The sequence below is a fragment of the Neomonachus schauinslandi genome, chromosome 3, assembly GCF_002201575.2.
Source record: "Neomonachus schauinslandi chromosome 3, ASM220157v2, whole genome shotgun sequence".
Classification (NCBI taxonomy): Eukaryota; Metazoa; Chordata; class Mammalia; order Carnivora; family Phocidae; genus Neomonachus; species Neomonachus schauinslandi.
In genome coordinates, this window is record NC_058405.1 from 47,285,354 (window position 1) to 47,303,125 (window position 17,772).

Sequence of the window (17,772 nt, forward strand, 5' to 3'; positions counted from 1 at the left end):
CTAATCCTGTCTCAGTAACCCCCTCCCAAATCCTGGGTGCATGGTTCCACTCCTATTTTGGTGGACAAGAGCTTCACCTTCTATTCTCCCATTTCCCTGCTACTTCTTCTTTAAATCATTCCTTCACAGCAAAGTATAGGTTGTGGAAACTTTTTTTTTTTTAAGATTTTACTTATTTATTTGCCAGAGAGAGAGAAAGACCCCACAAGCAGGGATAGTAGCAGGCAGAGGGAGAAGCAGGCTCCCCTTCCCTCTGAGCAAGGAGCCCGACGTGGGACTCAATCCCAGGGCCCTGGGATCATGACCTGAGCCCAAGGCAGACCCTTAACTGACTGAGCCACCCAGGTGTCCCTAGGTTGTGGAAACTTTAAACTGTTTCCTTTCTGGACATAATTAGAAATATGGTGAAACTGCAGTCATTCTGCAGTAAATTAGGGAGGAAGATTTGAAGGAGTGGGGCTCAGAGCCTTGCCAAACTCTGAAATCACCTAACAAATACCGCAGTCCTTTAAACTAGCGTAATCCTGTTTTGAATATGGGGCCCACAAGCAAAATTCAAGGACTGACTTGAAGAAAAAAAAAAAAAAAAGAAAGAAACAACAACAACAAAAACAACAACAAAAATCCATTAGCTTTAGTTTTTGTAGTTTTCCAGAATGTCCTCTGGGAAGAGGGAAGGCAACCCTTAAGATGTAATTTAGCTTTAAATTGAATTCACTGGAGCAAATCTGGCTTATTTGGTATTTCTATTATTCTCAACTTTCTACTGATTTTATATTTATTAGATTTTAATCAGGGATTCGTTGTGAAATGTTTTGTACCCAGAATGTAATTTAAGAAGTCAGGTTTTCTAGCAGAAGCGAAAGGACTGGGGAAGCACAGAATTGAATAGGAAAAAAAAAAAAATATATATATATATATATATAAGGCAATTAAATAAAAGGAGAAATGAGAAAGAATTTGGAAGAAGCAACTCCTGAGGATCAGAAAAGTCCTGGAATCCAGTTACAGAGGAAGGGACCAACAGGGGTCCCCTAAGAGGAGCGTTAGATTCCCTAATGGTGATCCTTCCACTGCCATGGCTGGCAAAAGCTGTCAACACTTACAATGTGCGATGCTAGTCCACTAGCTTCTGGCTTCAAGAACCTGGTTTCAGTCAACTATAAAGATAGCAGAAGACTGATTATCTTTGAAAAATTGAACACTGCACATTTATTATTTGGGAATCAGTACAGACTATTGAATTTTAGGGAAGGCTTACTAAATCTTTTTAAAGAAGAAAAAATTATTGCTAACAAGCAAAATACTTTGCCAAGTGGACAGAAATTCAGAGGTACAGGTACTTCTTTAAAGAAGTCAAAGTGGACTGCTTTACCTACCTACCTACCTACCTACCTACTTACTTAGGATTAATATCTGACAAAGGGAGTATGGAGACAATCTAATTGACAAATAGAGAAGCGGGCACAAAAATGCAAACAAATAGAAAGAAACTAAGTACATTCTTTGAGAATTTTTTAAAATCCCAATAAGAGAAACTAAAATAACCTCTTTCTATTTAGAGGATTTATTAGTATAAAATCCTTAAAGCTATCCCCAGTTTAGTGCCATGTATCACCCCTTCAATTAACATCCCAAATTCCCCTATTTGCTAAAAAAGTGAGTAACATATACTAGTGCTGTATATTTGGGATGATTCAGCTGATGGAAGCAAAAAAACCCACAGTTATCAGGAATAGAACAAATGGGAAGAATCTGCGCAAAAGAGAAGAAAAAAGTAATATTTGAACTAATAATGTGAAATCTCAAAGGCCTAAGTCATTTGCAGAGAAAAACCATTATTAGCACAGAAAGTTCCATTGAAAATGTGAAGATTATTTTTGGAATGATTCTAATTTCTAAGTTAAAGAAATATTTTGATTTAGAAATAGAACGTTATTTTTCTTAATAGAAAAAATTTAAACAAGGAAAGAAGCTAACTAAATTAATATAAAATTGTAAAATATAATATGCTACTGATTTTTTAATTGAAATGTGTTAAAGCACTACTACAAATTTTTAGGAAGAGAAAAAGACTCATAAGCAGGTTTCTTTTTGTTTAGCTTTTGGTTTCTTTCTCCTAAGAGGAAATTTATTTTTGTTTCTTAGGAGATTTTTAAAGGTATTAAAAATTAGGTTTAATATTTGAAATCCGACGTGAGATAATTGCTTAAATACGGCTGTCATCATCTTTCATCTGTAAAGAAAATTATTTTTTATAGGTGTGCATTGAATTAATTTGGCATTGCCTCTCATGATGCTTTTCAAATAAATTAACAGAGTACATTGACCAAGACAATGGCTGATTGCTTCTTCAAACATTTTAAAATTATTTCTGAGTAAACTGTTCATTACGTGAATAGTATAAAGCACTGGGTAAGAGGAGGGCTCTGAAGGCATATCATTTTATTTCTAATGCCGACTTCACTACTTACAGCTATAGAGTATTGAAAAAATTTCTTAATATCTAGTAAATGTGAGAGTAACACTATTTACCTATTTATGAATGCAATGAAAACTAAATAGGATAATAAGTTTTAAGTACTGAATAATTCATTCCATGCATATGAGCTATTTTGATGTTCTCCCCTAAGGTTTGCATACATGAACTCAGGTTTTAACTTACTCTTCAATGTTTATTTGATATCTAGTCATAAAAATGAATCAGATTGTCTATTTGGAACAAATTCTCCCATTTGGAGACAAAGTTGTATAGAAAAGACACAAATTTTGGCTATATCTAGACCTAAGATAAAACTCCAACCTGCTGAGCAGGCTAATAAATTTCTCATAAGCTCAGTTTTCTTACATGTAGGATAAAAATGATAAATATTTTAGAGTTTGCAGGTTAAATAAGCTAACATTGAAATGCAGCTAGCACTGTTTATAGTAAATAGTAAAAACCCAGTAAATGCTAGTCTCCACCTCCAATCTAGATAAGTAGATAGATAGGTGTAAACATGGATTCATGAAAGAAAGAAAAAAAGAAAGAAAGAAAGAAAGATGAAGGAAAGAAAGAAGGAAGGAAGAAAGGAAGGAAGGGGAAAAAATGATGGACATAGAGATAGATAAGATGAGAGTTGGAGGTAAATGAGAGAGAAGAGAGATGAGAGGGGGAGGGGGAGACAGAGAGAGAGAGACAGAGGAGAAGGAGAGAGCGATCTCCCATCTCTACTAGTTACATACAGTTTCTTGAAGGCAGGCTCCAAGTCAAATTTATTTTTGATGTTCCTAAAGAATCTAACTTTCCTCATGTATTGAAAGGATTTATAGATATTTATTAAATAAATGAATTAATAAACAGTCAAACAACCAATGAAATACTACTTCAGCTAATCCTCCAAAATCATGTTTTAAAGTAGAGGTCAGTATCTCTCCTATAATTCATAGATTATCTAAATGTGGCTTTCAGGTTCCTAATAACTTTCCCATATTTATTAATAAGGACGTGTGGAAACTACTTGTTTTAGAGGAGACATTTGCATTAGCATTCTCACTCTTAGACTAGCAATTGTTTTATGTGTAATATTAACTAAAATGTATGACAAATATATGTTCTTCTAAGAACAACAGCCATCTTCCTAAGGTATTATTTTCTAATATCAAAATTGAAAAAACAGATTTTCAGTATAAATTACATCTTCAGACATGAATGAAACCCCTTCCTTTTTCTATAAGGGTCCTTACCCCTTCCCATCAAATACATTGCTCACTTGGTTGATGAAAAAAATTTAGAGTTAATGTGAACAGCATATAAGCTTTTTTTGATTCAAAAAGTTTCTCATGAAGATATAATAAATGCAAACTATTTACTTACTCTATGCGGCTTTACTAAAAGTAGTCAATGCATTATCTGTCAATCCCTTTATTACACACATAAATGAGTCTATGTTAGGTTCTGTATTCACATATCAAGATCCAACAACCCATTATTTAAAATTTGTCTAAAAAATTAACATATTATAATATGACATAGTCAAAACCCATCAAAATCATTTAAGTCACTTCGAGTGAACATTCAAATTTGTAGGAATTATGAATATTCCGTAAGCATTCAAATACCTTTTACTGAAAATAATTTAAAATGTAATATTGCATTGTTAGACAGAAAGTTGCTATGGTATATTTGGCAGTTATAACTTATCAAAAGAAGGCTTTTTGGGAGACCAACCTTAAAATAAATCCAGCATAATTATATTCAGTGCAGAAATTTAAATATATATTATACTGAACATATGTATTTATCTCTGTATTGAATTTATATATGTGTGAACATACGTATTAAAATTTCAACGATTTGAGAAATTAATAAACATGGTATCTGTTGAAGTATGTGTGATATGACAGACTGCACTACAGGCAAAAATTTACTTTCTATGAATTGTCAATCAAGAAACGACTTAGAAGAATAAATGACTATGTCACATAGTTTAAATGTAGTTTCTCATTAAAAAAACAAAATAATAAATATTAGGTATATTTAAATACCATTAGTATTTTGAAAACTAATATTAACAAATATAACATGCATTTGTAATTCTGAAATCTGGTTTATACAATAGTTCTTTTCATTTTTTATAATGAAACATAAAAACTTATTCCCAGGGTCTAAGTCTTACATGTAAGAGTTCCTTATTTCTCTTTGGGTGAATCATTAGCAAATATTTCATTGTGTTTGAAACAATAAAAACATCAAAACTAATAAAAAGGCATATCAAACAAATAAACTGAAGATAGATTTTTAGAAAAAAAATATGTATTTATGAAGAAGTGTTTCTTTTTTATATCTCTATCAGGGTCAACAAGTACATGTTTATTTGACATCCATGCAGATTTAGATGTAATTCCAAAACAGGTGCCAAAACTCTGGCTTCGCTGTAATTTGACTCTTGAAAAACGACTCTGAAGCTCAAATTCACACTAAAAATAAACAAACATTGCTAAGAGCTACAAAATTCCAATCAGGTTTTATTTTACCTAAAAGTGGTGAATTTACTAAATTTAATCTTGTAAATTAGTATATTAAGATGTGCATATCTAGCTAATACATGCCCTATTTTCCTTGTTAATAAAACACAAAATGGGAAAGGTTAGGAAATGTGCATAAAGATCCGAACAATCTAGTGACTTTGGTCAAGTTCTCATTTTAAGAAGATTACAGACCAATACCCATGGTCTTCCTTTTTCTGTCATTACTGAGGTATTGAATAGCTGCTTTCTGTCTGGGACAAGCTTGGGATTTGCTGTTTCTTTTGATATATTATCAATGGTCCATTCCACTGTGATAAACTGCAACTCTAGTACTAATAGGTTTATAATGACTGCTTAAGCTTTACACTTTGCAAGCATTGGAAGGCGTCACTCACCTTGTTCAAGTGGTTGGCTTTTAGCTGAAGTCGTTTTCATCTTGAGTGCCTCCCTAACAGACATGTCACAGCAGGAGCCTTTGTTAGTGTCTTGGTCACTGTCAGCCTGATCACTGTCCCCGTGCCCACTGTCTCTCAGGCTGGCTCTTTCTGGGTCCTTAAACGTGGAGCTACTGAAATACATATAAAGAAAAAGAAGAGAAAGTGTTGTCTCTACGAGTTTGAATCTGAAGGGTAGTCTCTTGCAAAGCAATTTTGACACGAATGCAAATGGGGAAGCCGAGAAAGTTATTTAACAGGCCTTACCTTTGAACAAACTGCTGCCTGCTGCCCATGTAATTGGGCTCTGCGGGAAAATTGTCTGTCTGCGAAAGAGAAGGAAAAAAATACGTATAGTTGTACACTGGACAAATCTCCTGCGGAGCAACAAGATTTCCTAGTGGAAAAATGATTAATAATTCAAAAATTCCCTTAATCTTCAGATTTGTACATTTTAATTAAACTGGAAATTGCTGACATGTAATTATGTACTCAGAACAATTAAATGATTCCGGTCCACAAATTACCTGTTAAAGTAAACAATGAGCCTGTCATAACTGGCATTCTCTGTTCCTACCAGGATGGATCACACTGTCTGTGTAGTTTCATTACTTAGATATTAAGATTGAACATTTGTGGGAGGTGTGGAAAAATGACCTAATTTCTCCATATTAAAAGTGTGAATTATTTAATAATACTCATTTTTAAACATAATGACATCATCTGCTGGGATTCTATGCCCTCCTTGATGTAATATCACTTAAAGTCATCCATTCCTGAATTAAGAGATACAGGGCCTTTACTTCAAATTTTGCCAAAAACAATTACAAGCATGGCACATGTGGCTGAACTCATCTCTATAATTTGTCCTCGTCTACACTCCTAGTATGGCATTGAACTCGAACTAGACAGTGGAAAAGGGTGTTACTTCTGGTTATTAAAAACAAAGTAAAATAAAAACAAGAAATAAAATGTTACTTAAAATATTGAGAGTAAAGACATTGAGAAACCAGGCTTGTTTTTGTGGTTGTTTTTACTGCTTCCAAACTGATGTGGAGGGCTGCCAAAAAGAACTGAATTCTCCTTGTATCATGGAACAGAGTCTTTTGGGAGAAAGATACTAGATCTTTCATAGATCTCCCTATACTGTACATTCATACACATCACTTCTTCTTGCAGCTGACTCAGCGACAAAGGTTCTCCTGTTTTCTGCATCACTTCATATCACACCATTGTGCTCTGAAGCAGCTACGGATTCGTGCAAGATCATCCGGCATGCAAGTATCAGTGACACAGGAGCATGCAATTCATGAAGAAGAGGGCCCAAGGTAAGGCTTAATGTAGTACAATATGTGTTTTCCTTATAAATAAAGCTAATTTAAACTAACAGTACCCTTTTTTCTTCCCATGGAATAATTTAATTTTGTGGCTTTCTTAAACTATTGCTGGAAAGAAAAAAAAAAAAAACAGATATGTTAAGAGTAATAGCTAAAAGTACTACCTAAGTTTCACTGTCTGTTAAAAGTTGGGGGACAGGAAATACCCTCATAAATTTCTTAATCTATAGTCTTTTTCTGTTGTTGTTCAAATGACCTTTATCAAAGTGCAAAGATGAAGGTAAACAAGGTCAATACATTTCTCACTTCTAATCCACTTTAACTAGTAGTTGGTAGCAGACATTTTTCACTAAAATGTTTTATTAGTTTTTAGATTCTGTGAAGCACCTTAATTTTTCTTTCCATAATGGCAAACTATCAATTCTTTTTTTTTTTTTAAAGATTTTATTTATTTATTTGACAGAGAGAGAGACACAGCGAGAGAGGGAACACAAGCAGGGGGAGTGGGAGAGAGAGAAGCAGGCTTCCCGCGGAGCAGGGAGCCCGATGATGCGGGGCTCGATCCCAGGACCCTGGGATCATGACCTGAGCTGAAGGCAGACGCTTAACGACTGAGCCACCCAGGCGCCCCAAACTATCAATTCTTAAGGATAATGATCTTCTAGTAAAAATAATAGTGGAGGGGGCGGGGGAGGGGCGCCTGGGTGGCTTAGTTGGTTAAGCATCAGACTCTTGATATCAGCTCAGGTCTTGATCTCAGGGTCGTGAGTTCAAGGCCCACACTTAAAAAATTAAATTAAATTAAATTAAATTAAATTAAATTAAATTAAATAATAGTGGAAAACAACACTGGGGCAAAATGTTTGCAAAAGAATTTTGCCAATTTTGAAACTACAATTACTTAAAAACTCCACTTTTTAACTTAATAAAATCTGTTGAATTGGTCAAAAACATGTATGCAAACCATTATGGTTGTCAGTTAAAGACTAAGCCATGAGTATCTTAGAACAATTCAGAAAAACAGAATCATGGGTATTAAGGAGAGGGTAAAATGTGAAGTGAAAGTGGAAACTCTAGTTTTCATAAGTGCTATTATAAGTAACCTTGTGACTTTAATGGCTTTAATTAGGTGGAACATCACAGAATATGGATCCCTATTCAGTTAGACACAGGGAGACAGACTGGGAAACTTCCTTCCTCTGTTCTAATAGGGACAGTATCTGAAAGTGTTTGCCTATTGCTAAAGTTCTAAACAGCTCTGATAAAATACAGGACTTAAATGAAGAAATAGAACACATTTCCCCACTGAATGAAGAGTTATTTTTAAATTTTAAATTATGTGTATGTGTGTGCATGTGCATGTGTGTATGTATGTTTGCATGTATGCATCAGAGTGTTTGATGAACACTGAGCAAGAGTATTGCTATCAAATGTTATTTTGATGAAAATAGAAACATGAGAGGAAGTCATAAAAAAAGGGATTTTAGAAAAAAAAAGATGAGAAAAATAAAAGTAGAGAGAAAGTCAAGAGAAAAATAGAGAAGAGAAAGAGAGAAACAAAAAGGTATATATACTGTGGAGGAATGAGGGTGGAGAGAGGTAAAAAGGAATGTAAAAGGAAAAAAAAAAAGAAAGAAATGTTGGTTTATTATCGGAGAATTTCACGAAGTACAACTTTTAAAAATTTGCAGCTTAATAAGTAGCAGAATATCAGAAGTTTACTAATAATGCCTGCATTTATCCATTAAAATAGGTAGAAACATGAGAAATTGTATGTGTGTTTATAATTACTGTAATGAAATAGCCATTTGGCCTTTAACAAACATATAACTAACTCACTATAAAACCCACACTGGTTTTAATATAGAAAATCACATTTTCATTATCCAGACTCCAAAGGTGTCAGAAAACTCATTTAAAATAATCTAAATATAAAATAACTGTATTTGCATAGAAAAATGAAAACAGACCCAAAACAAAAGCCATATGTACCACAGCATCATTTAATTTAGAAATAGAAGGGCTTTAAGATATTTTCCAATAATGTACTCTAAAAATTTAGTTCTACCTTGCACATGTCTAAATCTTAACTTTTAAGTCTAAGAAGAAAGTAAAATTCAAGGTCAGACATTTGAAGCTTTTTAGGTCTCAGCAGAGTAATTAAATATGAATATTTGTAACTCTTGAAAACTTTATCCTCTTCCATACAAACTAATCATACAAACTAATGTTTTCCCTTCAAACTCAACTTGAATGCAGTAACCTTTACTTTTAAAACATATAATTTGTTTATTATTTTTTAAAAGTACCTGGAATTTGTAGGTCGTTACATAAAAGTTCCAAAATAAACACCTTAAAAACTTTAGAATATGATGATCTTTTTAATCTATTTCAGTCAAGATACAAAGACAGAAGTTGGGGGATTTTTAGTGATTATTTGCTCATAACAAAACAGATATGAACTATCTTATCAAACTGAGTCCACCCTCCTAGTTTGACTTCTTTGTTTTACTGTTATTTTGTTTGCTGAATATGAAAACTTAGATATTCTTTACTTTCCTTTGTACAGAAAACACAAAGAAATAAGCAAGTAATCACTTAAACAGACACACAAAGTGGATAAGTCTGCATGATATGAAGGGTTTCTTTGATTATTTGCCTCTATGTATTTCTCCAAAAGTACTCAGTAGATTGTAGTCAATTTATAAATGATATTGAAAATCAGAATTTTTGTCAGCAGTAGTCAATAATAAACTATTCCTAAAGTATATCAGAATGTGTATTTATATGGTCTACAATTTGCTCATCCTATTATAAATCTAGAAAACAAATCATAAAAACAAGCGTCCATGAGGAAGACCAAAAGGAAGCACCTACTGAAACTGAGCCATATTGGCTGAAACTAGGTAAGTTCTTTATTTGTGGAAGTAGATTAATTTGATATGACCACTTACAAGTGCCTAAGAAAGTTGAGTTGAAAATGGATAGTAAAAGGAGTCAAAATAGATTTTTTTACTATTAAAATAGTAAAAATAGAAAATTTTAAAATATATAAAGCATTTGATAAAAGTCATCATCTATTAATGATAAAAATTCTCAGCAAAGTCAGAGTAGAAGGAAACTTCCTCACTGTATATAGAGCATCTAAAAAAAAAAAAAAGTGTAACTAACATCATGCTTACTAGTGAAAGACTGAAAGTTTTCACCCTTGGCTTTCACCACTTTTATTCACCATAGTACTAAAAGATCCAGTAAGTTCAAAAGGCAAGAAAAAGAAATAAAGGATAAATTAAAAAGGAAGGGGAAAATTTTCAGTTATTCTATTCACACATAATATTGTTTAGGTAGAAAAAAAGAAGGAATCAAAACAAACAAATCACAAACAAAACTTCTTAGAACCAATAAATAACCTAAAGTTGCCATAGTCAAGGTCATCACACAAAAATCAGTCATATTTCTATATTCTAGCAATGAACTATAGAAAACCAAAATTTCAAAAGCAATACATTTATCATAGTTCCCTTAGAATCAAATGCTTAGCAAATAAATATTCTCAAATAACAAGTACAGAATCTGTATCCTGAACATGACAAAAAATGATGAAATAAATCAAAGAACACCTAAATAGATGAAGAGATATATTGTGTTAGTGGAGTGGAAGACTCAACATGGTAAAGATGTCAATGTTCCTCAAATAATCTATACATGTAACGTAGTAACATTCACATTTACAGCATGATTTTATGTAAATATAGACAAGATTCTAAAATTTATAACAAGAAGCAAAGTGACTGTAATAGGCAAAATAGTTTTGAAAAAGAATAAAGTTGAAGGAATTACACTATCTATTTTGAGACTTACTATGAAGCTATGCTAATCAAGACAATGTAGTACTGTAGACAGAAAAGACACATAGATCAATAGAACAGAAGAGACTGCCCATAAGTAGCCCATAGAAATATGGCCAACTGATTTTTGACAAAGTTGCAAAGGCAATTCAATAGATAATTCAATAGGAATAAACCTTAACCTATACCTCACATTTATATATATACATATATATGTGTATATATACATATGTCAAAATGGATCACATGTCTAAATGTAAATGCAAAACTATAAAACTTTAGAAGGAAACTTAGCAGAAAATCTTTGCGACCTGACATTTGGCAGAGTTCTTAGACATGATACCAAAAAAGCATAATCCATAGAATAAAAAAGACCCAAACTGACACAGCAATTTGGCATTTACCTTAAAGAAATGTAAATTAGACTCACATGAAAGATTTGTACATAAATATTTACAGGAGCTGTTTTTGTCAAAACTGGAGTCAGCTCAGATATCTTTCAATAGGTAAACAGATAGACTGTGGTGCATGCATGCAATGGAAAACTATTTAGCAATAAAAAAATGAACTAGTGATGTAATAACATGGATGAATCTCAAAAGCATTTTGGTTGAGTGAAAGAAGCCAGTCTCAAAAAATTGCATACAGGATGATTCCATTTATAAAACTTCTCAAAAAAGAAAATATCAAAAACTGTTACGACAAAGAACAGATCAATGGATGCCAAGGTTTAAAGTTGACTACAGATATAGCATAAAGAAGCTTTTTAGGGTGATAGAACTATTTAGTATCCTGATCATGGTGGTGGTTTCATGAAGTTTTATATATACATGATTAAAAATACATAGAACTCTACACTCAAAAAAAGGGTTCATTACTATATGCTAATAAAAGGTAATTCCAAATTAAATCTAAAATGACATCTGCATGTCATATATACTGAAGATCCTTCCATCTCAAAGATTATAAAACTACAAGCTCTTTTATTAAATAACTACAATAAAGAATGTTTCTGAACTTTGTCTTTTAAAATTACACAGAGACAACTTTTAAAACCTATGTAGAAATTCCATATTCATTTGGACAGACTACAAATGGATTCAGATATAAAGATCTATTTAGCCACACTAGCAAACCCAAGCAACAGTTCTATAAGACATCCACCTTAATATGAATTATTTAGCTAAATTTTCATTTATTTCAAATATGTTTTTCTTGTGTGCAGTTCCCGTTTTCCCAGCCATAACATAAATACTTCAAATGAAGTTTGCAGACTGCATTTATTGCAAAGGAACAGCTTTTTTTTTTCTTCTTTTAAGTAGGCCCCAGGCCCAATGTGCAACTTGAACTTGTGACCCTGAAATCAAGAGTTGCATGCTTTACCGACAGAACCAGCCAAGCACCCAAACAAAGGAACAGTTTTTAGTTTAGTTTTGTTTTGTTTTTATTTCAATGCAGGAAAGAAACATGGCTACATTTTGAAGAACTGGGATCCATCCTCAGAAATGGTGAGTTTTTAAATTTAGAAAATGCCTTGTAAATTGATTCTACATTTGGAAGTGAATAGAATATCTTTGTAAAGACTCTAAAGACATTTAATTGAAATGATTAGTATCTAAGATATACTGAAGTGTATGCAAAATATCATCAAAATAATTTTGCAACTTTGGTGGTAAAATTAGGATATACTATTTAAAATGTGTGGTTTTATATTTTATATGAGATAATATATGAAAATTTCTTAGTTGTCAAATACAATTCTTGTTATAACTTTTACATTAAAAAAATCCTACATGCAGCACTGTAATAATCATGAAATAATGATAAGTGGGTGTAAGTCTGGGCAATTTTATTTATTTTTTATTTTATTTATTTATTTTTAAGATTTATTTATTTATTTGAGAGAGCGAGAATGAGAGAGAGTACATGAGAGGGGGAAGGGTCAGAGGGAAAAGCAGGCTCCTCGCTGAGCAGGGAGCCTGATGCGGGACTCGATCCCGGGACTCCAGGATCATGACCTGAGCCGAAGGCAGTCACTTTAACCAACTGAGCCACCCAGGCGCCCCAAGTCTGGGCAATTTTAAAACACTATTTGGATTTCTAGAAAATGAGACAACTGTGGGATGAGAAAAATAAAGACCTCATCTCTTTGAGTCTCATTTCTAATTAATTTCCAAGAAAAAAAAAAATCAGAATACTATTTTCCAAAAGTATTCCTGCAAAAGGAAGAGAGAAAAATAATTCAAGAATTAGGAAAATGGATTGTACAGTTAGTTTTCACCATCATAGATGCTATTTCAGTAAATTCTAGAATTCAATCTGTGATTAGTGCAATCACTATGTGATATATATATATATACACAATACCTTGGTGCTAATTTGCCAGTATTCTCTTATATTTCCCATTACAGAGTCATGGGGCAGTCAGGAAATTTCTTATGGAGAAAACAATTTTTGACAAACCAAACAGCTCTGGCATTTCCAGAATCACTGATGTGGAAACATAGGGAGCAGTGGTTCCTAAACTGCTGGTATCCTTGATAGCCTTTTACCTTTTTACGTCTGTTTCTTTATCGAAGAGGAGACCTTTGAGACAGAGGCTCAGTGGGTAAATTCATTCCACAAACATACCTTTAGCTTGGACCCTAGGCAATATTTTAAAAATCCAGCATTCAACAATGTAAAATTCACAGTATCTGAGATCTGATCAGGAATTATAAGGTATGCAATAAACTAGGAAAATATAATCCGTGGCTGGGAGAAAATCAATAAAAACAGATCCAGGCACGAAAAATATGACGGAATTAACCAAAAAGAATCTTAAAAATCTGTTAGAATATTAAAAATATGGTCAAGAACATGAAAGCATGAACTTGAGAGTGTCTCCTTAAATTTTGAGCCCTCAGTACCTCCCCTGTATCATCTTCATCTTGGGCCTCAAGGAGAGAAGTAGATGATACAAAAAAAAGACCCAAATGTAACTTGTAAAAGTGAAAACTACAATATTTGAGATTAAAAAATACACTAAATAGGACTGACAGCAAATTAGATACTGAAGAAGAAAAGATGCAGTATTTTGTACCAAGTTCTAAAAGCATTTGCCTCAATAATTTTATATATATAATGTTAAATTTATCCTAGCGTTTGTACAAGTTTTATATATTTGTCTTTTTACATTTGTAATATACTAGAAAGTAGAGACAGGTATGTCAAATACAAGAAGGATCTCCCAAAGGTTGCAATACAAATATGAAGAAAGTTTTAATTCTAGAGGTATTGATTTAGAATACCTCTAGAATACCTTTTCTTTTTCTTGTTAAAGAAAAGTGAAAGCATGTCCTTAACTCTTTGAAGTCATCATTAAGAGAGAACTTATTTCTTGCAGACGAATTTGGGGTTGGATGTGTAGTTATGGTGTTAAATCATATCATTATAACTTCAGCTATACTAAGATGATCAGTGTTTTCCTGCTTCAGAGGTATAGGGGAGTGGAATTTTGAAAGTTCTTTTGAATTAGGGACATAAGGTTGACTGCGTATATTGATGCCATTCGGTTGAAAACCGAATGAACTTTTCCCTTAATTCAAAGGCACTGCTTTTCATATTGATAGTGAGCATTCTCTTTGCAGCAGACTGAACACAAGGGAGAGTTAAGAGGTGAATAATTCACTTTAAGCCTTTTCATACCGACATTGCTTCTGATAGCTTTGCCTTCAACAGAATATATGGTGTGGTTCTTTCTACATTGCTGAAGTAGGCAACAGCATTTTAAGCCACCACTTATAAAGTTATCTGACAGCACCTATGGCTTTGGAATTTTGGAAGTCCATGAGGTATGGCAATAACTGTATTTATCAATGACTTCCAAAATGATCCTTTTTATACAAGTACAGTGTGGTTGACATTTGTGTTTTGCAACTAAAGGCATAATAAAAACACAACGAATTCTTACCACATTTAGCAAAAACTAGCATTGCTTTGAATTAAAAATGAGAGGACAAGAACAGCCACATCCTGTATGCGAGCATTTTAAGTCTACTGCTCAATTAGGATGACTGGGATGATTTTTTTTTTTAAAGTAATGTGGCTGTATATTAAAAGCTCTTGCGGGGAGCCTGGGTGGCTCAGATGGTTGAGCGACTGCCTTCGGCTCCGGTCATGATCCCAGGGTCCTGGGATCCGAGCCTCACATCCGGCTCCCTGCTCCGCGGGAAGTCTGCTTCTCCCTCTCCCACTCCCCCTGCTGGTGTTCTCTCTCTCTCTCTCTCTCTGTCTCTCTGTCAATTAAATAAATAAATAAAAACTTAAAAAAAAAAAAGCTCTTGCAAGTGTTAACTCTTTGGTAAACGACACTGATAACTTTAATAATAACTTGTGTGCCAGAATTTAATTATGTAATTTATGAATCTTAAAGAAAACCATCTTTGACAAGAAAGAAGAAAATTGAGATAATCAAAAGGTGAGAGGAGTGCTATTTGTTATTTATAAAAGCACACAGAATAGAGAATACATTCTTTTTTGATATTTGCTGAAGCTTGGAGGCCGTAGGCCACCAAGGTGCCACTGAATGTTAGATGTGCTTTCTCACTGGCAATGGCATAGAGTTATGCCATGAGTTGATGTCTTAGGGGAAAAAAGTCCAAAATTCGAGTTGCTAACTTCAACATCTCCAATTAACCCATTCTCTTCAGTACAGTCAGCCTCTCCATGTCAACCTTAGCTAATACTTAGTCTTTTCTTTTTCTTCCAGTGATGGTAGTGGTCATGGTGGGGGGGGCAGGGAGGGGTTGGGAGTTCTATTCCTTTCTGTTTTTTATTTGTTTGGTTGGTTGGTTTTTGCCATCTCTCAGCCAGATATGTTGTCTTAGAAGACTCTCCTCTGCTTTCCTCTTATCATGCTCTTTTTCTGTCTCTATTAAGAATATGGAGGGGCGCCTGGGTGGCTCAGTTGGTTAAGCGTCTGCCTTCGGCTCAGGTCATGATACTGGAGTCCCGGGATCGAGTCCCCATCGGGCTACCTGCTCAGCAGGGAGTCTGCTTCTCCCTCTCCCGTTTCCCCCTCTTGTGCTCTCTCTCTCTCTCTCACTCTCTCTCTCAAATAAATAAATAAAATCTTTAAAAAAAAAAAGAATATGGAAGGATTATCCCACTGGAGGGAATACCTAAAACTGGATTCTCTGCAAATAGGCCTCCAAACTAAGCAGTCAAAGATATATGTAGCCAATGAAAAGTCATTAGAAGTCTGAACTTCTAGAACTCTGACATATGAAGAGAAAGAGAGAAAAGGGAGGGAGACAAATTGGTGACTTATGATTTTATTTATTATCCCCATGAATGCCGAGTCTTCTGCAAGATACATTTCCTTAAAATCTTATTTTATTAGGGTTAAAGAACTTGCTAAAGTAAAAGGAATTTTTTATAAATTGATTTATTTAGATTCAAACCAGTTTTCAGTCTAATTCATTTAGCTAATATGGACTTATTTTGAAACCTTACTGCACTGAATCTAAATTTATGTAAATCGTGTCATTGTGCACTTTCTGGGGTAGGAGGCCTGGAGTATGCTGTATACTGTTTTGTATGTATTAATGATATTTATTATTCATTCTTCCCAATTGCCCTAGAAGACATAATAGTGTTACTGTCTACGTGGTTTCTTTAACAGAGAAATTACAGCTAACTAATTTTCATAAAGTTACCCATCATATAACCGATTTGTTGCAGAACAATAACCCTTGCCAGTGACTGCCAGGACCAGTCAGTTGCTGCACTGCCTCTCTAAGACACAGAGAAAAATAAGGCTCCATCCCAATATTTTCAGAAGTAAGTTAATGAGAAATTAATGTAACTTGCCTTGAAGTGCTTTTAAAAATTATTGTTACACACTAAGAAAAAAGAGTGCTACTATCCCCCTAATAATAAGACAACTCATGAAAAAGTCTGCACTTTTACCTTTTTACACTTGCATGTTAAATTATTTGAATATGCTGAACATTATGTATAACTCCAATAACTAGATTTCTTTTCCTTTGGCCAATAACATAAAAAGGTAATAATGGCTGTTTATTACCAAATATTCTAATGCATGCAGTAGATTTAACTGTATGATTACTTACCATCATGATAGTCATATAAATTGTCAAAATAGGCACTTTTGAACACTTACCTTTTAAAGTGTAAAAGAAGAAATTCAAGATATTACATTTAGTCAATCATTATGTAAAATTCCAAAAAAACAAATAACTAATTTAAAAGGTGAACCAAAACATCTGTCTGTTATCCATTTCATCAGCTTATTTTTTCAAAATACACTCAAATTAAACACATTATAAATGCAATGATTTTGATACACACAGTTCACCAGTCTTCCTCCCCCAAATATTAAATTTTTAATCATAAGATAAAGTCAATTGTTATTCAGATAATTCATTTTGCAAATGAAAAAATTATCAGCAAGATCAGATTCCTGTCTGATTTTGCATCTGTCTTTCAAATCATCACCTGTATAGGTATATTCCAGTTCCTAATAGGATTAAAAGAATAGAAGGAATTCAAGGTGAAACTGAATGATGCAACACCTTTCTCATTTTTCCTTCCTCCAACTCTTGATAGAGAATTTTTAACTCTTTAGAAGCAATAATGCAGGCAACCAGCTAACCAACCAGCATATTTTACAATAGTTAGTGAATACCTTGGGGGAATTTTGAGCCCCCAGTCTTTTGCATGAGTTTCAAAGATAATTTACTATGCTTTCCAAAATAACAAAAATCATAATCAAATTTAAATTTTCAAAAAAATTATCCATTGTATTTGAATTTCTGGTTTGAAAAAGAAAAGAGTAATGTGAGAAAAAAATTATGAAAATTTAGGAGATAATATACAAAGAATTTGAAAGACCTGTCCTCCGAAATGACTATTACAAAGTAAAAGGCATTCCTAAATTTGAAGGAAAAAAATTAATTATTAATCAAATTTATGACTATTAGATTACTAGAATATTTATCATTTTCCCTCTGAAATACAGGAATAAGTATCACATTCAAAATGTATGATTCAATGGAAAGAGTCTATTTTAGGTTGGCATTCATACCTGAAATTAAAATAAAGCTAAGTGTCTTTACTAATGTTAACAGATTTTTAATT

General features: G+C 33.3%; 1 protein-coding gene across 1 annotated transcript in view; it reads right to left on the minus strand.

Moving 5' to 3' along the window:
- Window positions 1–17,772, minus strand: part of PCDH17 (protocadherin 17) — a 91,037-nt gene that overhangs the window by 51,475 nt on the left and 21,790 nt on the right. The window contains exons 2-3 of the mRNA XM_021697909.1: window positions 5,712–5,770; window positions 5,406–5,578 (exon numbers count right to left, since the gene is read on the minus strand). Of these exons, the coding sequence (XP_021553584.1) occupies window positions 5,406–5,578; window positions 5,712–5,770 (232 nt within the window). The remainder of the gene's footprint in view (window positions 1–5,405; window positions 5,579–5,711; window positions 5,771–17,772) is intronic.